The sequence below is a fragment of the Oncorhynchus clarkii genome, chromosome 12 (assembly GCF_045791955.1).
Source record: "Oncorhynchus clarkii lewisi isolate Uvic-CL-2024 chromosome 12, UVic_Ocla_1.0, whole genome shotgun sequence".
Taxonomy (NCBI): Eukaryota; Metazoa; Chordata; class Actinopteri; order Salmoniformes; family Salmonidae; genus Oncorhynchus; species Oncorhynchus clarkii.
Genome location: NC_092158.1, coordinates 78064825 through 78091039, shown reverse-complemented (window position 1 = coordinate 78091039; position 26215 = coordinate 78064825). Strand labels below are relative to the sequence as shown.

At 43.9% G+C, this 26215-nt stretch overlaps 1 protein-coding gene across 7 annotated transcripts in view; it reads right to left on the bottom strand.

Moving 5' to 3' along the window:
- Positions 1–1075: 1075 nt before the first annotated feature.
- The window catches only part of LOC139421383 (serine/threonine-protein kinase N1-like), a 55135-nt gene continuing 29995 nt past the window's right edge, over positions 1076–26215 (bottom strand). For 4 of the 7 annotated variants that reach the window (XM_071172226.1, XM_071172228.1, XM_071172225.1 and 1 more), the window contains exons 7-22: positions 25974–26187; positions 23124–23315; positions 22879–22988; positions 22447–22590; positions 14699–14771; positions 13756–14096; positions 12894–12979; positions 12493–12565; positions 12303–12394; positions 11814–11990; positions 11536–11598; positions 11336–11412; positions 10943–11085; positions 9702–9809; positions 9360–9440; positions 1076–2172 (exon numbers count right to left, since the gene is read on the bottom strand). In XM_071172226.1, coding sequence (XP_071028327.1) covers positions 1969–2172; positions 9360–9440; positions 9702–9809; positions 10943–11085; positions 11336–11412; positions 11536–11598; positions 11814–11990; positions 12303–12394; positions 12493–12565; positions 12894–12979; positions 13756–14096; positions 14699–14771; positions 22447–22590; positions 22879–22988; positions 23124–23315; positions 25974–26187 — 2178 coding nt within the window. In that variant the 3' untranslated portion in view covers positions 1076–1968. The remainder of the gene's footprint in view (positions 2173–9359; positions 9441–9701; positions 9810–10942; positions 11086–11335; positions 11413–11535; positions 11599–11813; positions 11991–12302; positions 12395–12492; positions 12566–12893; positions 12980–13755; positions 14097–14698; positions 14772–22446; positions 22591–22878; positions 22989–23123; positions 23316–25973; positions 26188–26215) is intronic. The other 3 variants (XM_071172230.1, XM_071172229.1, XM_071172232.1) reach the window with 1 other exon arrangement.

Genomic DNA, 26215 nt, shown 5'->3' with positions numbered 1-26215 from the left:
TTCTTGCTGGTTGGTACTCTCTGTTTCAGACATAGTTCCAGCCCCCTGAGATCACTGAGCACTGCTGTAACTATTGCTCTGTGATGGCATAACCCGCTGGGCTAAAATTACCTATTTTTTAATTTGTTGTATTTCACCCCAATTTCAATCTTGCCGCATTGCTGCAACTCCCCAACTGTCTCGGGAGGCAAAGGTCAAGTCATGCATCCTCCGAAACATGAACCGCCAAACCATGCTTCTTAACACCTGCCCGCACTAATGTGTTTGAGGTCGTTCAACTGACGACCAAGGTCAACCTGCAGGCGTCCGGCCCGCCACAAGGAGTCGCTAAAGCGCGATGAGCCAAGTAAAGCCAAACCTCCCCTAACCCGGACGACGCTGGGCCACGACGCTGGGCCAATTGTACGCCGCCCAAAGGGACTCCCGATCACGGCCGGTTGTGACACAGCCTGGGAACGAACCCGGGTCTGTAATGACCCCTCTAGCATTGCGATGCAGGGCGTAAGACCGCTGCACCACTATGGAGGCCCTGCTCTACTGACCATTTCATTCTCATCCATTTTATTATATTGCATTATGTTGACCTTAGGCCTAGTCATTCATTGTTTATGTGAATCTACAACAGAGAGACTCCAAATTCCACAGTGTGTTTCTGACCTGGAGAGAACACACACACACACACACACACACACACACACACACACACACACAAAATGATGGAAAAGATAAGGCCCTGCTGTAGACGTGTTTGGCCCATTAGGACTGAGTGTCTTCATAGTGTACCCGCTACTGCTAACGGTGTCTGGTGACGTGCAGCACACTCTGCTCTGTTCTATTACACAACATAATGAACGTAACATTGCTTTAAAAGGAGTTCAGACAATACTGGATGACAAACAAATGTAGTTATATTAGTTTGGATTGTGTGAGACAATCCATAAACAATATACACTACTGTACTCATGTTATAGGTTGTATATCACAAAAATGAAAAAATAAGTTCAAAGAATTGCTGCTAATGTAGCTGGCTGAATAGTAATTGGGCTGAAGAGTCAGAAAGCTGCGAGTCAGTCCATTGGGTTCAAATTTTTACTAAGTCACAATTCCAGACATAACATCGGCATGATTGACAAATCAAACACCAGAATGAAACTAAAATCACAGAAAAATTATTCTAAATGATTGAGGATAAAACTCACTGACGTACCGAGTGGGGACAGTAGAGGAGTATCCCATTTGAAGACGATGGGTAACATGACATAGTGAGGACCCAGCACAAACACAGAAAAACACCTCAACCTTCCACCCTCATCATCCTCACTGGCATCCCTTGACAGTCGTCATACACTGAATCTGCACCCCACTCATCTCAATTTCTTTGGAACACTTGACCTTCTCTATGGCTCCACCCTGTGGTCATTTATGAGAGGTGCAGGACTCTAGATGGACAGCAATGGGAACAGACTGAGGCAGGATCAGAATTTACACACAGAAACAGTAAGCAGCCTCAAACGATAAAGGGAGAGGAGACAGCAGACAGAGAGGCAATAGAGAGAGGTCCATTTGAGAGTAATCATATCTGATGATCCCTGCACCAACTGTATTGTCTTCTACAGAGAATATACTTTTCATCTTTTAAGTGGGCTCCATTACTTTCTATAGGGAAATAAACTTCAGTCAGTTCCAGTGTTGCTATGCTGCACAGATACTGTGTCCCAGCACTCATCCACTGTGCGTTACATCATCCGGATTATCTTCATGTATCATCCTATAAAAGGCCCTCCAGAAATCCATAGAGGTCAGCATCTCCGCAACACGCATTCACATCCTCCTGTAACTTTCTTCTGCCTTTTCACAGTTCAGACAGGACAGAACAGCAGTAAGCCTCTCCTGGTAACATACCTCTCGCAGTGTAGAGTCCCTCATCAGTTCCTCTTACAGTCTAAAGGGAGAGTCTGATCTTGACCCTTAGCAGAGGTCAGAGACGTAGTCAAAGTCTTTGAAGCAGTCCTGGTCCTTGCGGGAGAGGGTGCGGCGTTCGCGGGGCGGCGTGAGGGCGGGGGTCTCGGCGGTGAACTCCTCGTCAAAGTTGCTCACGTCCTCCCTCCCCCTGATGTTGGGGACGAACGGGGGCGGGAGCCGCCTCTGCAGCAACGCTTCCCAGTCCACACCCTGAGAGGGGGAACAGAGAGACCGGATTGGTTCATAGAATCCAGGTGAATTGAATCATCTACAGTGGGGCAAAAAAGTATTTAGTCAGCCACCAATTGTGTAAGTTCTCCCACTTAAAAAGATGAGAGAGGCCGGTAATTTTCATCATAGGTACACTTCAACGATGACAGACAAAATGAGAGAAAAAAATCCAGAAAATCACATTGTAGGATTTTTAATGAATTTATTTGCAAATTATGGTGGAAAATAAGTATTTGGTCACCTACAAAAAAGCAAGATTTCTGGCTCTCACAGACCTGTAACTTCTTCTTTAAGAGGCTCCTCTGTCCTCCACTGTATTAATGACACCTGTTTGAACTTGTTATCAGTATAAAAGACACCTGTCCACAACCTCAAACAGTCACACTCCAAACTCCACTATGACCAAGACCAAAGAGCTGTCAAAGGACACCAGAAACAAAACTGTAGACCTGCACCAGGCTGGGAAGACTGAATCTGCAATAGGTAAGCAGCTTGGTTTGAAGAAATCAACTGTGGAAGCAATTATTAGGAAATGGAAGACATACAAGACCACTGATAATCTCCCTCGATCTGGGGCTACACGCAAGATCTCACCCCGTGGGGTCAAAATGATCACAAGAACGGTGAGCAAAAATTCCAGAACCACACGGGGGGACCTAGTGAATGACCTGCAGAGAGCTGGGACCAAAGTAACAAAGCCTACCATCAGTAACACACTACGCCGCCAGGGACTCAAATCCTGCAGTGCCAGACGTGTCCCCCTGCTTAAGCCAGTACATGTCCAGGCCCGTCTGAAGTTTGCTAGAGAGCATTTGGATGATCCAGAAAAAGATTGGGAGAATGGCATATGGTCAGATGAAACCAAAATATAACTTTTTGGTAAAAACTCAACTCGTCGTGTTTGGAGGACAAAGAATGCGGAGTTGCATCCAAAGAACACCATACCTACTGTGAAGCATGGGGGTGGAAACATCATGCTTTGGGGCTGTTTTTCTGCAAAGGAACCAGGACGACTGATCCATGTAAAGGAAAGAATGAATGGGGCAATGTATTGTGAGATTTTGAGTGAAAACCTCCTTCCATCAGCAAGGGTATTGAAGATGAAACGTGGCTGGGTCTTTCAGCATGACAATGATCCCAAACACACCGCCCGTGTAACGAAGGAGTGGCTTCGTAAGAAGCATTTCAAGGTCCTGGAGTGGCCTAGCCAGTCTCCAGATCTCAACCCCATAGAAAATCTTTGGAGGGAGTTGAAAGTTTGTGTTGCCCAGCAACAGCCCCAAAACATCACTGCTCTAGAGGAGATCTGCATGGAGGAATGGGCCAAAATACCAGCAACAGTGTGTGAAAACCTTGTGAAGACTTACAGAAAACATTTGACCTCTGTCATTGCCAACAAAGGGTATATAACAAAGTATTGAGATAAACTTTTGTTATTGACCAAATACTTATTTTACACCATAATTTGCAAATAAATTCACTAAAAATCCTACAATGTGATTTTCTGGATTTTTTTCCCTCATTTTGTCTGTCATAGTTGAAGTGTACCTATGATGAAGATTACAGGCCTCTCTCATCTTTTTAAGTGGGAGAACTTGCACAATTGGTGGCTGACTAAATACTTTTTTGCCCCACTGTATGCAACTGAGAACAGCAACCCGTGATGTGACACGACCACATAGAGTTGGAGCAGATTCTGGAACTATTTAACAGGCTCATTGATTACATAAAATAGTTTAATCAGTGGTTTATAAGGAATGTGAGGGAACTTGAGAGAGAGCGAGAAAGAGGGAACTTGAGAGAAAGAGGGAACTTGAGAGAGAGCGAAAGGGAACTTGAGAGAGAGAGAAAGAGGGAACTTGAGAGAAAGAGGGAACTTGAGAGAGAGAAAGAAAGAGGTAACTTGAGAGAGAGCGAGGGAACTTGCGATAGAGAGAAAGGGAACTTGAGAGAGAGAGCGAGGGAACTTGCGAGAGAGAGAAAGGGAACTTGAGAGAGAGAGAGAGAGAGAGAAAGAGGGAACTTGAGAGAGAGAGAGAGAGAAAGAGGGAACTTGAGAGAGAGAGAGAGAGAGAGAGAGAAAGAGGGAACTTGAGAGAAAGAGGGAACTTGAGAGAAAGAGGGAGAGAGAGAAAGAGGGAACTTGAGAAAGAGAGAGAGAACGAGGGAACTTGCGAGAGAGAGAAAGAGGGAACTTGAGAGAAAGAGAGAGAAAGAGGGAACTTGAGAGAGAGAGAGGGAACTTGAGAGAGAGGGAACTTGAGAGAGAGAGAGAGAGGGAACTTGAGAGAGGGAACTTGAGAGAGAGAGAGAAAGAGGGAACTTGAGAGAGGGAACTTGAGAGAGAGAGAGAAAGAGGGAACTTGAGAGAGAGAGAGAAAGAGAGAAAGAGGGAACTTGAGAGAAAGAGAGAGAAAGAGGGAACTTGAGAGAGAGAGAAAGAGGGAACTTGAGAGAAAGAGAGAGAGAGAAAGAGGGAACTTGAGAGAAAGAGAGAGAGAGAAAGAGGGAACTTGAGAGAAAGAGAGAGAGAGAAAGAGGGAACTTGAGAGAAAGAGAGAGAGAGAAAGAGGGAACTTGAGAGAAAGAGAGAGAGAGAAAGAGGGAACTTGAGAGAGAGAGAAAGAGAGAACTTGAGAGAGAGAGAAAGAGAGAACTTGAGAGAGAGAAAGAGGGAACTTGAGAGAGAGCGAGGGAACTTGAGAGAGAGCGAGGGAACTTGAGAGAGAGCGAGGGAACTTGAGAGAGAGCGAGGGAACTTGAGAGAGAGCGAGGGAACTTGAGAGAGAGAGGGGGGGAAAGAGGGAACTTGAGAGAGAGCGAGGGAACTTGAGAGAGAGCGAGGGAACTTGAGAGAGAGCGAGGGAACTTGAGAGAGGGAACTTGAGAGAGAGAGAGAGAGAGAGAGAGAAAGAGGGAACTTGAGAGAGAGAAAGAGGGAACTTGAGAGAGAGAAAGAGGGAACTTGAGAGAGAGAAAGAGGGAGGGAACTTGAGAGAGAGAGAGAGAGGAAACTTGAGAGAGAGAGAGAGAGGAAACTTGAGAGAGAGAGAGAGGGGGAACTTGAGAGAGAGAACTTGAGAGAGAGAGAGAGAGAGAACTTGAGAGAGAGAGAACTTGAGAGAAACTTGAGAGAGAGAGAGAGAGAGAGAGAGAGAGAACTTGAGAGAGAGAGAGAGAACTTGAGAGAGAGAGAGAGAGAGAGAGAACTTGAGAGAGAGAGAGAGAGAGAACTTGAGAGAGAGAGAGAGAGAGAACTTGAGAGAGAGAGAGAGAGAGACATAGAGAGAGAGAGAGAGAGAGAGAGAGAGAGAGAGATCTTGAGAGAGAGAGAGAGAGAGAACTTGAGAGAGAGAGAGAGAGAGAACTTGAGAGAGAGAGAGACAGAGAACTTGAGAGAGAGACAGAGAACTTGAGAGAGAGAGACAGAGAACTTGAGAGAGAGACAGAGAACTTGAGAGAGAGACAGAGAACTTGAGAGAGAGACAGAGAACTTGAGAGAGAGACAGAGAACTTGAGAGAGAGAGAGAGAACTTGAGAGAGAGAGAGAGAACTTGAGAGAGAGAGAGAGAACTTGAGAGAGAGAGAGAGAACTTGAGAGAGAGAGAGAGAACTTGAGAGAGAGAGAGAGAGAGAACTTGAGAGAGAGAGAGAGAGAGAACTTGAGAGAGAGAACTTGAGAGAGAGAGAGAGAGGGAACTTGAGAGAGAGAGAGAGAGAGGGAACTTGAGAGAGGGAACTTGAGAGAGAGAGAGAAAGAGGGAACTTGAGAGAGAGAGAGAAAGAGAGAAAGAGGGAACTTGAGAGAAAGAGAGAGAAAGAGGGAACTTGAGAGAGAGAGAAAGAGGGAACTTGAGAGAAAGAGAGAGAGAGAAAGAGGGAACTTGAGAGAGAGAGAGAGAGAAAGAGGGAACTTGAGAGAGAGAGAGAGAGAGAAAGAGGGAACTTGAGAGAGAAAGAGGGAACTTGAGAGAGAAAGAGGGAACTTGAGAGAGAAAGAGAGAACTTGAGAGAGAAAGAGAGAGAACTTGAGAGAGAAAGAGAGAGAACTTGAGAGAGAGAGAGAGAGAACTTGAGAGAGAGAACTTGAGAGAGAGAGAGAGAGGGAACTTGAGAGAGGGAACTTGAGAGAGAGAGAGAAAGAGGGAACTTGAGAGAGGGAACTTGAGAGAGAGAGAGAAAGAGGGAACTTGAGAGAGAGAGAGAAAGAGAGAAAGAGGGAACTTGAGAGAGAGAGAAAGAGGGAACTTGAGAGAAAGAGAGAGAGAGAAAGAGGGAACTTGAGAGAAAGAGAGAGAGAGAAAGAGGGAACTTGAGAGAAAGAGAGAGAGAGAAAGAGGGAACTTGAGAGAAAGAGAGCGAGAGAAAGAGGGAACTTGAGAGAAAGAGAGAGAGAGAAAGAGGGAACTTGAGAGAGAGAGAAAGAGAGAACTTGAGAGAGAGAGAAAGAGAGAACTTGAGAGAGAGAAAGAGGGAACTTGAGAGAGAGCGAGGGAACTTGAGAGAGAGCGAGGGAACTTGAGAGAGAGCGAGGGAACTTGATAGAGAGAGGGGGGGAAAGAGGGAACTTGAGAGAGAGCGAGGGAACTTGAGAGAGAGCGAGGGAACTTGAGAGAGAGCGAGGGAACTTGAGAGAGGGAACTTGAGAGAGAGAGAGAGAGAGAGAGAGAAAGAGGGAACTTGAGAGAGAGAAAGAGGGAACTTGAGAGAGAGAAAGAGGGAACTTGAGAGAGAGAAAGAGGGAGGGAACTTGAGAGAGAGAGAGAGAGGAAACTTGAGAGAGAGAGAGAGAGGAAACTTGAGAGAGAGAGAGAGAGGGGGAACTTGAGAGAGAGAACTTGAGAGAGAGAGAGAGAGAACTTGAGAGAGAGAGAACTTGAGAGAAACTTGAGAGAGAGAGAGAGAACTTGAGAGAGAGAGAGAGAACTTGAGAGAGAGAGAGAGAACTTGAGAGAGAGAGAGAGAGAGAACTTGAGAGAGAGAGAGAGAGAGAACTTGAGAGAGAGAGAGAGAGAGAACTTGAGAGAGAGAGAGAGAGAGAACTTGAGAGAGAGAGAGAGAGAGAACTTGAGAGAGAGAGAGAGAGAGAACTTGAGAGAGAGAGAGAGAGAGAACTTGAGAGAGAGAGAGAGAGAGAACTTGAGAGAGAGAGAGAGAGAGAACTTGAGAGAGAGAGAGAGAGAGACTTGAGAGAGAGAGAGAGAGAGAACTTGAGAGAGAGAGAGAGAGAGAACTTGAGAGAGAGAGAGAGAGAGAACTTGAGAGAGAGAGAGAGAGAGAACTTGAGAGAGAGAGAGAGAGAGAACTTGAGAGAGAGAGAGAGAGAGAACTTGAGAGAGAGAGAGAGAGAGAACTTGAGAGAGAGAGAGAGAGAGAACTTGAGAGAGAGACAGAGAACTTGAGAGAGAGACAGAGAACTTGAGAGAGAGACAGAGAACTTGAGAGAGAGACAGAGAACTTGAGAGAGAGACAGAGAACTTGAGAGAGAGACAGAGAACTTGAGAGAGAGAGAGAGAACTTGAGAGAGAGAGAGAGAGAACTTGAGAGAGAGAGAGAGAACTTGAGAGAGAGAGAGAGAACTTGAGAGAGAGAGAGAGAACTTGAGAGAGAGAGAGAGAACTTGAGAGAGAGAGAGAGAGAGAGAACTTGAGAGAGAGAGAGAGAGAGAGAACTTGAGAGAGAGAACTTGAGAGAGAGAGAGAGAGGGAACTTGAGAGAGAGAGAGAGAGAGGGAACTTGAGAGAGGGAACTTGAGAGAGAGAGAGAAAGAGGGAACTTGAGAGAGAGAGAGAAAGAGAGAAAGAGGGAACTTGAGAGAAAGAGAGAGAAAGAGGGAACTTGAGAGAGAGAGAAAGAGGGAACTTGAGAGAAAGAGAGAGAGAGAAAGAGGGAACTTGAGAGAAAGAGAGAGAGAGAAAGAGGGAACTTGAGAGAAAGAGAGAGAGAGAAAGAGGGAACTTGAGAGAAAGAGAGAGAGAGAAAGAGGGAACTTGAGAGAAAGAGAGAGAGAGAAAGAGGGAACTTGAGAGAGAGAGAAAGAGGGAACTTGAGAGAGAGCGAGGGAACTTGAGAGAGAGCGAGGGAACTTGAGAGAGAGCGAGGGAACTTGATAGAGAGAGGGGGGGAAAGAGGGAACTTGAGAGAGAGCGAGGGAACTTGAGAGAGAGCGAGGGAACTTGAGAGAGAGCGAGGGAACTTGAGAGAGGGAACTTGAGAGAGAGAGAGAGAGAGAGAGAGAGAAAGAGGGAACTTGAGAGAGAGAAAGAGGGAACTTGAGAGAGAGAAAGAGGGAACTTGAGAGAGAGAAAGAGGGAGGGAACTTGAGAGAGAGCGAGGGAACTTGAGAGAGAGCGAGGGAACTTGAGAGAGGGAACTTGAGAGAGAGAGAGAGAGAGAGAGAGAGAGAGAGGGAACTTGAGAGAGAGAAAGAGGGAACTTGAGAGAGAGAAAGAGGGAACTTGAGAGAGAGAAAGAGGGAGGGAACTTGAGAGCGAGAGAGAGAGGAAACTTGAGAGAGAGAGAGAGAGGGGGAACTTGAGAGAGAGAACTTGAGAGAGAGAGAGAGAGAACTTGAGAGAAAGAAAGAACTTGAGAGAGAGAGAACTTGAAAGAGAGAGAGAACTTGAAAGAGAGAGAACTTGAAAGAGAGAGAACTTGAAAGAGAGAGAACTTGAAAGAGAGAGAACTTGAAAGAGAGAGAACTTGAAAGAGAGAGAACTTGAAAGAGAGAGAACTTGAAAGAGAGAGAACTTGAAAGAGAGAGAACTTGAGAGAGAGAGAACTTGAGAGAGAGAGAACTTGAGAGAGAGAGAAAGAGGGAACTTGAGAGAGAGAGAGAGAGGGAACTTGAGAAAGAGAGAGGGAACTTGAGAAAGAGAGAGGGAACTTGAGAAAGAGAGAGGGAACTTGAGAAAGAGAGAGGGAAGAAAGAGAGAGGGAACTTGAGAAAGAGAGAGGGAACTTGAGAAAGAGAGAGGGAACTTGAGAAAGAGAGAGGGAACTTGAGAAAGAGAGAGGGAACTTGAGAAAGAGAGAGGGAACTTGAGAAAGAGAGAGGGAGAGGGAACTTGAGAAAGAGAGAGAGAGAGAGGGAACTTGAGAAAGAGAGAGAGAGAGGGAACTTGAGAAAGAGAGAGAGAGACCTTGAGAGAGAGAGAGAGACTCACCCTAAAGAAAGGCTGTTTCTTGACATCATCAGCATCTTTCTCACCAGAGCCTAGGCGCCGCTCCGGGTTCCTCCTCAACAACTGGCAACAGAAAACAACAAACACCTCAACCCAGACTTAACAACTCACAGCACTGACCCAACACCAGCTAGCAACACACACAGATGGCAAACAGCTGAAAAAACATCAGAAACACTTTCTTTCACAGAAAACCCACTGCCTGAAAACTAGAAGCAAAATGGCTCCACCTTTACAGTGACCAAACTGACCATGTCAATCAATGAGATTCTCTCTTACTCCACTGGTGATTGGTGGGATGTGAATGTTGGGGGAGGAGCTTACCCGTCTCATGATGCCGATGGCCTCTGTGGAGAGGAAGCGAGGGTAGCGCACCTCGTCATTCACTATGCTGTCAAACACCTCCTCTTCATCATCACCTGGGAATGGAGACTGACACACACAGACCACACCGTCACGCTCGCAGCCACTCATTTAACCTATTATGGCGCCCCGGTGATGTGGCCAGGGAATGCCACTGTTTGGAGTGTAAGCCACACCCCACAACCAGCATTTTTAGGCTGCAGTGCCAAGCCCCACACCTGAAGCCACTCAGCCTCGTTAGGCTGTAATACAACTGGGGCATATGGGTGCAAGTTCAGTTCAACATGAGAAGAGGAGATACTGGCTGAATGCTGCAGGCCGAGCATTACAGACATTTGGGAAAAGCTCCTGGCTGGATGCCGAAGGCTGAGCTCTATAGACATTTGTTTGAAGCCCATGGACATTGTGAAGCTGGTAAGCTGGGTAGCAGCCCAGCTAGTTTTAAGTTCAGTTTAACTTTAAGTTCAGTTAAGCCCTCTGTGGGAAAGTGTTTTGTTTTCAGTTACAGTTTGAGAACTATCTTCGTGACCCTTTTATTTTGAATAAACATGCCAGCTTGGCTTAAGTTGTGTCTCTGTGTTGGACTTCTGTCATTATTACTCATCATTGCCATCCATCCATCCCCCCACCACACCTAGTGAGTCGTTACACTATATTAGTTTATGTAACATATGGCTCAAACACACATCACTTTATGTAATATAGACTAAAGCGCTGTATTACCATAAAGGCTTAAAGTACATATTACTGGCTTAAAGTATATATTACTTTAAAGGTAAGGGCTTAACTCATTATGTATTTTGTATACTTTTTAGCCAGTAGTTCTGAAAGTGGTCCCCTGAAATTGCCTCTCTCTCGCTCTGCTGTGGGTGCATCTTGCTAGCTGTCACTCATATGGCGAGGGGCTGAAGCTCATTGGTTGAACTCGAATTGCTAGGGGGTTGGACCACGTGAGGGGAAAATGGTGCAGCACAGCTTCCAGAACTAGCGATTTCGTGGCTAACTGAGGTAATACAGTAATTCTCCTAATGAACTATGCATGTATGAACTACACATTGACACATCCAACCCAAAGCGGGAGGTTTAAAAAATACTTTAGTAGTCGCCAAAGTTCCAGAGCATGTCTAAATAATAAGACTAGATATGTATGGAGTCATATTTATATAATTCTCTGAAGAGGTTTTTAGAGTCAAGTCTCTTACCTCTCCCACCAGCATCTCATACACCAGTACTCCCAGGCCCCACCAGTCCACTGCCCTGGTGTAGGAGGTGTCTGTCAGAACCTCTGGAGCCAAGAACTCAGGAGTACCACAGAACGTACTGGTCCTGTCCCCATAGCCCATACCTGGGGAAGTAGAGAGAGATCAGGAATGAGAAGAAGGGGAGAAAAGAGAAGCAGTGAGAGAGAGGTTGTTGTGAGAGAAAAACAGAGAGAGGAAGGAGAGCGAGAGAGACAAACTGAGTCACAAATATATAAAAACATGAGCACATTAGCAAAAAGAGGCTTCAATAATAAGACTCAAAAGTACTCCAAACTACAACCGCTATGACCTTGCATCCTTACAGACATGAGACATGCTGAATAGAGAACATACCCTCTTTGCAGAGCCCGAAGTCTGCGATCTTCACATAGCCCTGTGTATCCAGCAACAAGTTATCGAGTTTAAGGTCCCTGAGGAGGAGGGATGAAGATTAATTCAAAATTGATGAGTACTCTGAGGATGAAGGGGTAGGAGGATGAGAGGGTGCCTGTCTTTCATGTGTTCTGTATTTCATGTCTACCCAGAGTACTCACCGGTACACAATCTTATGGTCATGAAGAAACTGCAGGCCCAAAACCACACAGGCTGCGTAGAACCTGCAGGACGGACGGACAGACAGACAGACAGACAGACAGACAGACACACACACACACGACAGTAACAGCAGACCGTGGATGGATATGAGTACGCATACAGTACACAACCATATGAACACAAATCTACATATCTCAAAGCATGCCTGCTCCTCCCCCATGTCCCGTTACACATTCAGTAGAACACAGCAAACACAGAAATACACAGCGGTACCCACACGGCTCGGGGCTCTGTAAAGACGTCTGTGTGGATGTGCATCATGAGGTCACCCCCAGCCGTGTACTCCATGACGAAGCACACATGTTCTGGGGTCTGGAAACATGCAAACAGATTGACCAGGAAGGGATGGTGGGAGCTGTTCACCGTCTCAAAAATACGCTTCTCACACATCAAACTGAGGAGGGAGAGAGGAGAGGGAGAAGGAGAGATGAGAGAATGATAGAAGACAACAGGAAAGAGAGACAACTGTCTAATGTCAAGTACAGTATGTAAACACACAGTTAACTTGTACAGTGTATATGTTTGCCATGGTTTGTTGCAGATCAGTTTTGTGTTAACAATAATATTGTGGCACACTGTATATAAAACTAGACAATCCAGTCATAGAAATATCACCATGATGGAGGTCATATATTGTCAGAGAGAGGCATGATATTATGCCTTGATTCTGTCTTGGCCTGTGTTGCATTCTAGTGTTGATCCATACCTGTCCACTTCGTCCCGCGCCACAATGTCTCCCTTCTTCAGGGCTTTGATAGCGTACACACTGCCTGTCCTCTTGTACTCCGACAACAACACCTGGAAAACACCAGTGGTTCATGTGGATCTCGACCTGAATCCTCTGGATGGAGAACTTCCAAACAAAGGGAGGATATTTCAAATGTGAGGACACATACTTTGCCAAAGTGTCCCCTGCCCAGCACAGCGATCAGCTTGAAGTCCTGCAGACACAGAGGGCCTTTGCTCTGTCTAATACCAGGACACAAAGAAAATAATAATGATCACAATCACTGAAATAGCCTTTACTTTACCATGTTGAGGGTCATCTGCTAGCTGAAGAAACAGGATGCAGTATTATCTGGTGTTTTGTGCCTACCTAGCACTTCTATAGAGAGCATGTTGGTGTGATATATGTCTCTGTGGCTACAATAACGTGTTATGGAGGAGGTCAGGTCATGTGGCCATATTGTGAGTGGGTGTGTTTCTCCAGCATCATACTGTAGGGGCCATATTGTGAGAGGATGTACTCAGGTGTGAGTGTGAGGACACACTGTGCCAACTCTGCATGTTGCTGTACCTGCGCAAGGAACTCGTGGATAGGGTTCTGGTTGGCCGCCCTTGGGCGAGGTCCGGAGGGGACAAGGGCTCAATCACAGGCTGTTCCTGAGAGTGAGAGAAAAAGAGAGATGGAGAGAGAGATATATAAAGAGGGGAGAGGGATAGATAGAGAGAATGAGGGAGAAGGTGAGAGAGGGAGAAGGAAAAACAGACAGACAGGGCAACAGTAATTTTGTCACGCATTAGTAGCCAGTTCCCTGCTGGCTGGCTGGCTGCTCAATCCCCTTTCCTCTCCTCTCTTCCTCGTTACTGTTAATTAGTTCTTGAAAAACACTAGAGTAACTAATCCAGTAATCCCCCAGCCCCACTGACCATACCATCTGTTACCAAGGCCCTCCCTTCCTCCGCATCTCTCTCCCTCTCCCTCCATCACTCCCTCTGTCCCTCTCTCTCTGTCCTCTCGTGCCAATCATGTTTTACACACTTGGAATCTAACACAGATTGGGCTTTGATCTAATTAAAGCTCATTCGATCCAATTTGGTCTAATTAGTGTGGATTTCTCCCTTTCCCCTCTTATTGTTACCTCTCTCCTCTCCTTCCTCCAAAGCCCTGCTCTGTCTCGCTCCAGATTCATCCTAGTCTAATAGTCCAATATGACTGAACCACTGTTTTTTAATCAAAGGCTTTCTGGAGGGAATGGCCAAAGGGAATGTGATACTACAGAGATGGCTATCAGATGATTATCACTCCATCGCCGCACCCTCCCTCCCTCCCTCTATCCTCCCATCCCATCCCTCCCTCCATCCTCCCATCCCTCCCTCATCCTCCCATCCCTCCCTCCCTCATCCCTCTGTTCATCCCTTCCTTCTCTTCTTCTCACCAGGTGGGGTGTGTCAAAAGCGTCTCTCCTGATCTCAGGTCTCAGAGGAGAGTCGCTCTCCAGAGTCAGCTTCTCCACTGAGATCTCCCTACGACACACACAGAAACACCAGTCAACAGTCTCCCCATGTACAGTATATGTTGTGCTTGCTGTCTGAAGCATTAAAGAGGTATGAGAAAGGCTAACTGTGTGTGTGTGTGTACAGTACCCAGAATGTGAGCGTGAGTGTGTGTGTGGGGTGTGGCTGGGAACGTTATTTCCAGTAGGTATGGCGTTCCTCAGTAGGCGGACCCAGGTGGCGATGTCAACATTCATCTGATGAGCACGCAGGAACGATTTACCTGCCACACCCACACACACACACACACACACACACACACACACACACACACACACACACACACACACACGGCAATAAGATATACTGATAAACACATCCCCCTGAAATGCAATCTATCCTGTTCACGCAGAAACTTTTAACATGGTTTACTCAATCCATTAGGACTGCCCAGATTGCACTGAAGTTTCAACCCTGACACACTCAAGTTGTCATACTCCAAAGCATTAAACCACCTAAAACCATCAGATGAATCCACAGCACTGCTAATTCCAACACTAGATTGTAATACAGAGCACAGAGGGATACAAAGTTACAAAGTGGGTTCTGGGTGGAGGTCGCATGTAGTCACATATCTAGGACCTCCCCCAATCCCAATGTTAGGGGTGAAACACTAAACTGACTGTAGATCAGTGTCTAGGGGGCAACTCCATGCTACTCAGTGGGGAAGCAGTGGGGCGTCAGTGATGCAGGTGTGAGCCCTATAAGGATGCTGGGATACATGGAGCCAGGCTTGGCAGCTGCTGACAACATAAAAAACAAGATGGGGCTTTATCTAAGAGTTTACACATACTAACACAACACACTGTTCTGAGAAAAACTTACCATGCTGTTTGGAGAAAACCTTTTGTCTCTGCAGTCTTCGGCCTCTCACTATGACTGGGTTGAAGAACATTACCTGAAATACACACATATCAGCAGAGACTCATCAGAGGAGAAAGGGGAGGACCATCCTCCTCAGTGAATTTCATAAAAATAAAAATAGTAAGGGAATACCCCCCCTGAATTGGACAAAAATGAATGGCAAGATATTGGCATTGGACAAACCATATACACGATGTCCAATACCACCCAAAGCGGCGTTGATTCGTGCAAAGTATATGGCAAATGCCATATGGCAATTGCCAATTGTAACACTTCAAAAATCCAAAAATCCCGGTTGGCTCCACCGGGGTTTTTCATATTGGAAATGCAACCCAAGTCAACATCCAAAAGCAAAATTTTGAAAAAAGGATTTTTTTTCCAAAAACTTTTCACCCCTTAAAAAAGTGCTTTCTGGGCCGTTTTTCGAAATTCTTTAGATTTTTTTGTCAATTACACATGTGTAAGAACTGTATGAATAAACTTTTGTCCAATTTTGTTATCATATTTTTTTTTTTTTAATTACATGCGCATAAGGCATATGTTTTGTCCATTTGCAATATGATTTCATAGGAAGTCAAAAGTCAAAAATGTCAAAATTTTATAAAAAACTTCACACACCCTTAAAAAAGTGCTTTCTGGACCGTTTTTCAAAATTCTTTCGAATTTTGTGTCAATTACACACGTATAAGAACTGTATCAACATACTTTATTCGTATTTTATTATCATAATTTTTTTTTTTTTTGTACTTGTGCATAAGGCATATGTTTTGTCCATTTGCAATATGATTTAATAGGATGTCAAAAGTCGAAAATTTGATTTTTTTTAAAAAGTCCTTTCTGGACCGTTTTTCGAAATTGTTTCGATTTTAAGACAATGAATCATGTGTAAGAAGTGTATGAATATACTTTTGTAAAATGTTATTATCATAATTTTTTTTTTTTTACTTGTGCATAAGGAATATGATTTGTCCATTTGCAATATGATTTCATAGGAAGTCAAAAAATTTTGGGCCAAAATTGACTGAACTGATGAACTCGGGACGGCCGGGCAGTGATAGTTGTTCATTTCCATCACTCGTTGTGTTGATTTCATCATGTCCATTTGGTGATGTTTTTTCACTATAGAATCATATTGCAAATGCACGTGCATTTGCAATATGTTTCAATGGGCATTTACCATCACGAATTTGTCATGCTATAAAAATCCTGCAGGAATGTGAAATTGACTGGCCCGATGAACTCGGGATGGCTTTGCAGTGATTCTGGTTCATCTCAATCGCTCGTTAGTGTTGATTTCAGAATGTCCATTTGGTGATGTTTTTCACTATAGAATCATATTGCAAATGCACATGCATTGTTGTGCAACTGGTAACCGAAAAAAAAATGGTGATTTCATTATGTCCATTTGTTTATGTTTCCTTACTTTTTCAAAGTCACTGTGCATTTGCAATATGTTTTAATGGGCAGGTACCATCACGAATTGGTCATGCTATAAAAATCCTGCAGGAATGTGAAATTGACTGGCCCGATGAACTCGGGATGGCTTTGCAGTGATTCTGGGTCATCTCAATCGCTCGTTTGGGTTGATTTCATCATGTCCATTTGGTGATGTTTTTTCACTATAGAATCATATTGCAAATGCACGTGCAACTGGTAACCGAAATATAAAAAAATGGTGATTTCATTATGTCCATTTGTTTATGTTTCCTTACTTTTTCAAAGTCACTGTGCATTTGCAATATGTTTTAATGGGCAGGTACCATCACGAATTTGTCATGCTCAAAATTCAAACTATACTTTGCTCAAACTATACCTTTGTCAACTTGTATTATCATAATTTTTGTTTGTTTTACATGTGCATAAGGCATATGTTTTGTCCATTTGCAATATGATGTCATAGGAAGTCAAAAGTCAAAGTCAAACGTCAATTTTTTGGGGGGCCAAAATTGACTGAACTGATAAACTCGGGATGGCCGGGCAGTGATAGTTGTTCATTTCCATCACTCGTTGTGTTGATTTCATCATGTCCATTTGGTGATGTTTTTCACTATAGAATCATATTGCAAATGCGCGTGCAACTGGTAACCGAAAAAAAAAATGATGATTTCATTATGTCCATTTGTTTATGTTTCCTTACTTTTTCAAAGTCACTGTGCATTTGCAATATGTTTTAATGGGCAGGTACCATCGCAAATTTGTCATGCTCAAAATTCAAACTATACTTTGCTCAAACTATACCTTTGTCAACTTGTATTATCATAATTTTTTTTTGTTTTACTTGTGCATAGGGCATATGTTTTGTCCATTTGCAATATGATGTCATAGGAAGTCAAAAGTCAAAGTCAAAAGTAACGATTTTCCTCCGTGCAACTGGTGATCTGAAATGTGCAACTGGTGATCTGAAATGTGCAACTGGTGATCTGAAATGTGCAACTGGTAACCCCCCCCAAAAAAATTGTGATTTTTTTTGTTTATGTTTCCTTACTTTTTCAAAGTCACTGTGCATTTGCAATATGTTTCAATGGGCAGGTACCATCACGAATTTGTCATGCTATAAAAATCCTGCAGGAATGTGAAATTGACTGGCCCGATGAACTCGGGATGGCTTTGCAGTGATTCTGGTTCATCTCAATCGCTCGTTAGGGTAGATTTCAGAATGTGACTTTGGTGATGTTTTTTCACTATAGAATCATATTGCAAATGCACGTGCAACTGGTCACCCAAAAATAAAAAAATGTTGATTTCATTATGTCCATTTGTTTATGTTTCCTTACTTTTTCAAAGTCACTGTGCATTTGCAATATGTTTCAATGGGCAGGTACCATCACGAATTTGTCATGCTATAAAAATCCTGCAGGAATGTGAAATTGACTGGCCCGATGAACTCGGGATGGCTTTGCAGTGATTCTGGTTCATCTCAATCGCTCGTTAGGGTAGATTTCAGAATGTCGCTTTTGGTGATGGTACCTCACTGTTTAAACATATTGCAAATGTACAAGAGTCAAGTGGACAAGAGTCCATCAGTCAATTAGATATCATTCTGACACCAAACTGATACAAACTGACACCAAACCCACTTTTTCCAACTCGTTTAGTAGCCAACTATTACATACTTCAGAGCTGGCCCAAAATTCACAACGCCTTCGGTTCAAACCATAAAAAAACCATAAAACACGTAGTTACGTTCTAGCTGCGGGTCCATTTCTTATGTTATGTGTTGGCCTAGCTGAGGCGACCCCGAATCCCAAGTTTCGGCTCGATAGGTCATTTGGTGTCCGAGAAAAACCCTAATTGGTGCTGAAAATCCACTATTTTCCATGACTTGCTACGGGGTCCTTGAACGAGCTATCGGACAGAAACGTTGGGGTCCGTCTCTATGGGCCGAGCCGGTTTCAATGCACCTAGCCTTGCGTCTCTGAGACTTTTCTAAACGTTGTCATTTTCGTAATGGTCAAAATGAATTGAAGGTATTGCAAATGTACGAGGCTGTTTCTCGGTCCGAGAACCGTCTAGAGCCACGTAACTCACCACGCACCATCGACCGGAGGTCTAGAACAGGTTTCTAAAGTTTCGGAACTCTAGGTCTGACGGTTCTTTTTTAGCTCGAACAAAGCTAACTATTGCAGCCACTGTCTGTCTCTACGCACCCCAATACGTCCCTCCTTCCAAGTTGTGTTTTAGTGTGATTTTTTTTTCCTTTGAATTTTTTGGGGAAAAATGACTGATTTACAGTTCATGGGGGTTGCCTAATCACATATATGAAGTTTTGGACAGATCTGACTTTTTTAACCCTTCGAAACAGCCCCTGAGACACCATTTAAGGCACTTCCGGTTGGCACAGGAAGCTATAAATAAACTCATATCCTGATTGGGGTATGCCTTTACATAATCCTGAGTTTTAAGTCTTTACGTTAAGAACTGAGTTATTTACGGAGGGTTTAGTATGTGTGTGTTATTTCAGAAAATCATAGAAAATCACAGAAATCTCGCAGAGCTCCGCAGCACACTTTAAAAAGATTTGTATGAACACCCTGCAACTGGATCTGTAACCGTTGAAAAAAAAACCCGCCTATTTGTGAACATCACCAAGTTGTCATTGTTCCGTTTCTCTTAAATGACGATAGATAAATGGCTGGTTCTTTTTTTATTGACACCGGAGGCTCCTTGACTTTGACCTGAAGTGGAAAAATAATTTCTCTATTTCCATTTTGGACCTTTAATCCCAGAAAAATGGCCATAACTCAAAAACCGTTGAGGCCTAGACGCCATCTTGTTCGGGGCCAACTGCCCATTATGCCAAACCTACGCTCACCAAGTTTCGGCTTCGAAATATTTTCCGTTTTCGAGATAAGGCCCCGTCGTGATTCGTGATGTTTTGCCAAATTGCCATATGATTCCGTATGCCCTCTTGTGGGAATTTCCGGGATAGCGGAAAAATGGTCCAAAACTTGTTTATTTTATAAAACGGAAACCGAATGTCCGACAAAGTTCATTTGATGACTTCCCGGTAGGTCCGGCCATACCGCACGGCCCGACGCCGACCGCGAATTTTACAAACGATTTCGGGCGTCATTTGCAATATGGACTTTTTCACTAATCATACACGAAATGCCAAAATGTTCCCTTAAGGTATGTGAAACATCTAAAAAAGTTATCCTTTTTAGAGAAAACTATACTAAATATATTCACGTAACCACATAATTGATTAAAACACACTGCTTTGCAATGGTCTACAGTAGCTTCAACAGCACTCTGTAGGGTAGCACCATACTCTAGCCGGTAGTTTCCACCCTCTGGGTACATTGACTTCAATACAAAACCTAGGAGACTCATGGTCCTCACCCCATTCCATAGACTGACACAGTAATAATGACACCATCCCGGAGGGCGTCCTCCAACCTATCAGAGCTCTTGCAGCATGAACTGCAAGATAATTAATCTAGTAAAGCATAAACTACAACTTGCTAGCACTGCAGTGCTTAAAACAAATGTAATGAGTAGTTGACTCAAAGAGGGAAAAAAATTGAACAAATACATTTCGTAAAAAATGAAGAAGCAAGAAAGATATTTCATATTTTTTTCACTTTCACTTTCACTTACTTAGCTAGCGAACGCAGCTAGCTAGTTTAGCCTACTTAAACACCTGGCTCAAACAGAGAGGGATGCCATGTTTGCTAGCTGGCTATGCCAATCCAACATTGAAACTCTTCCAAGTCAAGGTAAGCTTTTTGTTTTATTCATTTACTGCCACCGGTGCCCGCCGGTGTAACTGCTAAACTGCTTGCTGACTACACTGTACTGCATGATTGTAGTGGGTTTACTAACGCGTTAGTTTTAGTAGCTATGTTGACTATGACGTTAGCTAATAATGGTGACAATGATGTAGGCTGTGTGTAGCGGTTATGATATGAAGGTTTGGCTTAGAAAGATTTTTTTGCCTGGTCACAGACAGCTGATGTGTTTGTGGTGCACTGAAGTCCACAAGCGAAGGGAAAGGGTGAGAGGAGGAGAGCACGTGGATGCAAAAAGGAATTAACAATCAAAGTGATCATACTGTTTGTATGTGGCTGCTATGAAAGTGACCTGTGTTTGCAGGTGATCAGGGGTGCATTCATTCCGCCAATTCAGTTGAAAAGCATTCTTAAATGGAAGCAAATGGAACGAAATGGGGATACACATATTTTAATTTGTCCAATAGAAACTTGTTTGCAACTGTTGGACTAATGATTACACCATAGATCAGCTAGATGCTGGCAAGTGTGTGCAAGGCGGTATTGAATGTGTCACTCTCTGTCACCTTGATTACTCAAATTTATCTCGACCTGTGCACCTACATTGCAAACTTTCATTCATAGGCTAGGTTGTAGAAACCTTATGATGGGTATAAGGAAAATTTGAGAATCATGTAGTAGCCGAAACACACCGATGTTACATTGAGCTGGGGGACTGGAATATGAATGACAGTCATCCAATATGCTGCAATAGAAATAAGGCCATGCTCATAAAACAAAATGTGCGTCCTCCCTCATCTTAAATAGCACTGATCGCCACTGACACATACAGTACCAGTCAAAAGTTTGGACAAACCTTCTCATTCAAGGGTTTTTCTTATATTTTTTTAAAACCATTTTCTACATTGTAGAATAATAGTGAAGACATCAAAACTATGAAATAACACATATGGAATCATGTAGTAACCAAAAAAGTGTTAAACAAATATAAATATATTTTATATTTGAGATTCTTCAAAGTAGCCACACTTTGCCTTGAGGACAGCTTTGCACACTATTGGCATTCTCTCAACCAGATTCACCTGGAATGCTTTTCCAACAGTCTTGAAGGAGTTCCCACATATGCTGAGCACTTGGCTGCTTTTCTTCACTCTGCGGTCCGACTCATTCCGAACCATCTCAATTTGGTTGAGGTCGGGGGATTGTGGAGGCCAGGTCATCTGATGCAGCACTCCAATACTCTCCTTCTTGGTAAAATAGCCTTTACTCAGCCTGGAGGTGTGGTGGTTCATTGTCCTAATTATATTCCCACTAAGTGCAAACCATATGGGATGGCGTAACGCTGCAGAATGCTATGATAGCCATGCTGGTTAAGTGTGTTTAAAATTCTAAATAAATCACTGACAGTGTCACCAGCAAAGCACCCGCACACCATAAAACCTCCTCCTCCATGCTTTACGGTGGGAAATACACATGAGGAGATAATCCGTTCACCCACACTGAGTCTCACAAAGACACGGCGGTTGGAACCAATAATCTCTAATTTGGACTCCAGACCAAAGGACAAATGTCCACCGGTCTAATGTCCATTACTCATGTTTCTTAGTAAGCAAGTCTCTTCTTCTTATCGGTGTCCTTCAGTAGTGGTTTCTTTGCAGTAATTTGACCATGAAGGCCTGATTCACACAGTATCCTCTGAACAGTTGATGTTGAGATGTTTCTGTTACTTGAACTCTGTGAAGCATTTATTTGGGCTGCAATTTCTGAGGCTGGTAACTCTAATGAACTTATCCTTTGCAGCAGAGGTAACTCTGGGTCTTCCTTTCCTGTGGCGGCCCTCATGAGAGCCAGTTTCATCATAGCACTTGATGTTTTTTGTGACTGCACTTGAATACACTTTCAAAGTTCTTGAAATGATCCATATTGACTGACCATGTCTTAAAGTAATGATGGACTGTCGTTTCTCTTTGATTATTTGAGCTGTTCTTGCCATAATATATACTTGGTCTTTTACCAAATAGGGCTATCTTCTGTATACCACCCCTACCTTGACACAACACAACTGATTGGCTCAAACGCATTAAGAAGGAAACAAATTCCACAAATGAACTTTTAACAAAATGCATTCCAGGTGACTACCTCATGAATCTGGTTGAGATAATTCCAAGAGTGTGCAAAGCTGTCATCAAGGCAAAGGGTGGTTACTAAAATCTAAAATCTATTTTTATTTGTTTAACCCTTTTTTTCCTTACTACATGATTCCATATGTTATTTCATAGATTTGATGTATTCATTATTATTCTACAATGTAGAAAATAGTAAAAATAAAGAAAAACCCTTGAATGAGTAGGTGTGTCAAAACCTTTGACTGGTACTGTATAGTTCAGGCTTGAGCAGGGATGTATGTGTTGGTGCGTGTGTTTGCATGTTCGCATGTCTCTGTATGTGTGCATGTGTATACATGCGGGGTGTGTGTACCTCAGCCAGCAGCAGGCCCTGAGGCTCCAGCTCCAGCTGAACTCTGTGTTTCTGGTTGTCCAGGAAGTCCTCCAGCTTCAGGTACTTGAGAGCACACAGGGAGCGGTAGTCCCTCCAGTACACTGCTATCTCCATCTCCCTGGACTGGGCCGAAACACAGGTCAACACACATACTGTTTCAACCACAGGTGTACATACACTTCTTTTTACCTTTTCACGCTCTCTCAATTCTCAATGTGCCTCTCTCTCTCTCAATTCTCAATGTGCCTCTCTCTCTCTCAATTCTCAATGTGCCTCTCTCTCTCTCAATTCTCAATGTGCCTCTCTCTCTCTCAATTCAATGCAAGGGGCTTTATAGGCATGGGAATCTCACTCTCTGTCTCTGTCTCGGTCTCTGTCTCTGTGTGTGTGTTGTGTGATGTAATATCTTACTCTCTCCAGTTCTACAGTGAAGGTCTGGTCCCAGGCCTGCTCTCCCACCGTCTTCCAGCATGTCTGTCCCACCACTGTGTTCTCCAGCTTCAACACCGCACTCACCTCCGCTGTTCAACACATGTTTAGAAACTCACTGCACAACACAAATGGACAGACACACACACACACACACACACACACACACACACACACACACACACACACACACACACACACACACACACACACACACACACACTTACAGGAGAGTTCGTCGGTTTTGCCGGGGATCCTGAGGCTCATGCTGCTGGTGCTGCGGCTGTAGAGACCACTGAGTTTGAAGGAGCGTCCGTCCCCTGGGCTGTAGCACGGCAAGACCACCGGGGTTCCTCTACTGCGCCCCGGGACCACCTCCAACACCCCCACACAGCCCAGCAGACGCACCTGCAGGGTACCTAGGACAGAGAGCGAGAGAGAGTTGATATGTGATGTTTGAGTAGAAGTGAGAGTATCATACCTGATTCAAAAGTTTTATAACTTCAGTCACTGGATATGGGAGAGATATTCAACTGAATCCATGAGTTTCTGATGCATTAGAGCCTTCAGTTAGGTATAGGCAGAGAGGTAGTGAGAGACTATAGAGAGGCTGTAATAGTCAGTGATAAATTATAGAGAGGCTGTACGTGTCAGTGATAGGGTATAGAGAGACTGTAAGAGTCAGAGATAGGGTATAGAGAGACTGTAAGAGTCAGAAATAGGGTATAGGGAGACTGTATGAGTCAACAGTAACCTTGGGAAAATCCTCTGCATTACCATTAACAGCAGACTCGTACATTTCCTCAATGAAAACAATGTACTGAGCAAATGTCAAATTGTCTTTTTACCAAATTACCGTACAACAGACCATGTATTCACCCTGCACACCCTAATTGACAACCAAACAAACCAAAACAAAGGCAAAGTCTTCTCATGCTTTGTTGATTTCAAAAAAGCCTTCGACTCAATTTGGCATGAGGGTCTGCTATACAAACTGATGGAAAGTGGTGTTGGGGGTAAAACATACGACATTATAAAATCCATGTACACAAACAACAAGTGTGCGGTTAAAATTGGCAAAAAACACACACATTTCTTCACACAGGGTCGTGGGGTGAGACAGGGATGCAGCTTAAGCCCCACCCTCTTCAACATATATATTAACGAATTGGCGCGGGCACTAGAAAAGTCTGCAGCACCCGGCTTCACCCTACTAGAATCCGAAGTCAAATGTCTGCTGTTTGCTGATGATCTGGTGCTTCTGTCACCAACCAAGGAGGGCCTACAGCAGCACCTAGATCTTATGCACAGATTCTGTCAGACCTGGGCCCTGACAGTAAATCTCAGTAAGACCAAAATAATGGTGTTCCAAAAAAGGTCCAGTCACCAGGACCACAAATACAAATTCCATCTAGACACTGTTGCCCTAGAGCACACAAAAAACTATACATACCTTGGCCTAAACATCAGCGCCACAGGTAACTTCCACAAAGCTGTGAACGATCTGAGAGACAAGGCAAGAAGGGCATTCTATGCCATCAAAAGGAACATACATTTCAACATACCAATTAGGATTTGGCTAAAAATACTTGAATCAGTCATAGAGCCCATTGCCCTTTATGGTTGTGAGGTCTGGGGTCCGCTCACCAACCAAGACTTCACAAAATGGGACAAACACCAAATTGAGACTCTGCACGCAGAATTCTGCAAAAATATCATCCGTGTACAACGTAGAACACCAAATAATGCATGCAGAGCAGAATTAGGCCGATACCCACTAATTATCAAAATCCAGAAAAGAGACGTTAAATTCTATAACCACCTAAAAGGAAGCGATTCCCAAACCTTCCATAACAAAGCCATCACCTACAGAGAGATGAACCTGGAGAAGAGTCCCCTAAGCAAGCTGGTCCTGGGGCTCTGTTCACAAACACATACACACCCTACAGAGCCCCAGGACAGCAGCACAATTAGACCCAACCAAATCATGAGAAAACAAAAAGATAATTACTTGACACATTGGAAAGAATTAACAAAAAAACTGAGCAAACTATAATGCTATTTGGCCCTACACAGAGAGTACACAGCGGCAGAATACCTGACCACTGTGACTGACCCACAATTAAGGATAGCTTTGACTATGTACAGACTCAGTGAGCATAGCCTTGCTATTGAGAAAGGCCGCCGTAGGCAGACATGGCTCTCAAGAGAAGACAGGCTATGTGCTCACTGCCCACAAAATGAGGTGGAAACTGAGCTGCACTTCCTAACCTCCTGCCCAATGTATGACCATATTAGAGAGACATATTTCCCTCAGATTACACAGATCCACAAAGAATTTGAAAACAAATCCAATTTTGATAAACTCCCATATCTACTGGGTGAAATTCCACAGTGTGCCATCACAGCAGCAAGATTTGTGACCTGTTGCCACGAGAAAAGGGCAACCAGTGAAGAACAAACACCATTGTAAATACAACCCATATTTATGCCTATTTATTTTATCTTGTGTCCTTTAACCATTTGTAGATTGTTAAAACACTGTATATATATAATATGACATTTGTAATGTCTTTATTGTTTTGAAACTTCTGTATGTGTAATATTTACTGTTATTTTTTATTGTTTATTTCACTTTATATATTCACTTTATATATTATCTACCTCACTTGCTTTGGCAATGTTAACACATGTTTCCCATGCCAATAAAGCCCTTGAATTGAATTGAATTGACTGTAAGAGTCAGAGATAGGGTATAGGGAGACTGTAAGAGTCAGTGATAGGGTATAGAGAGACTGTAAGAGTCAGAGATAGGGTATAGAGAGACTAAGAGTCAGAGATAGGGTATAGGGAGACTGTAAGAGTCAATGATAGGGTTTAGAGAGGCTGTAAGAGTCAGTGATAGGGTTTAGAGAGGCTGTAAGAGTCAGTGATAGGGTTTAGAGAGGCTGTAAGAGTCAGTGATAGGGTTTAGAGAGGCTGTAAGAGTCAGTGATCGGGTTTAGAGAGGCTGTAAGAGTCAGTGATAGGGTTTAGAGAGGCTGTAAGAGTCAGTGATAGACTATGAGTGTATGTACCAGTGAGTGGGGAGGGCTTGCAGAGGGTGCTGTACTGGTTGTGTACATAGGGGGTTCCGTGTCTGGAGCTGAAGGCTGAGGAGGAGGCCAACACCAGCTCTTCCTTGATGAGGCAGGCCTTGGGGTGGTCGTCCGTCAGCTCCAGCAGATGCTGCTCCAGAGAGCCTCTCAGCAGGTCACAGCGCTGGGACGACTCACTCAGACCACACTGGGCCTGGGGGGAGAGAGGAGCGAGGGGGTTT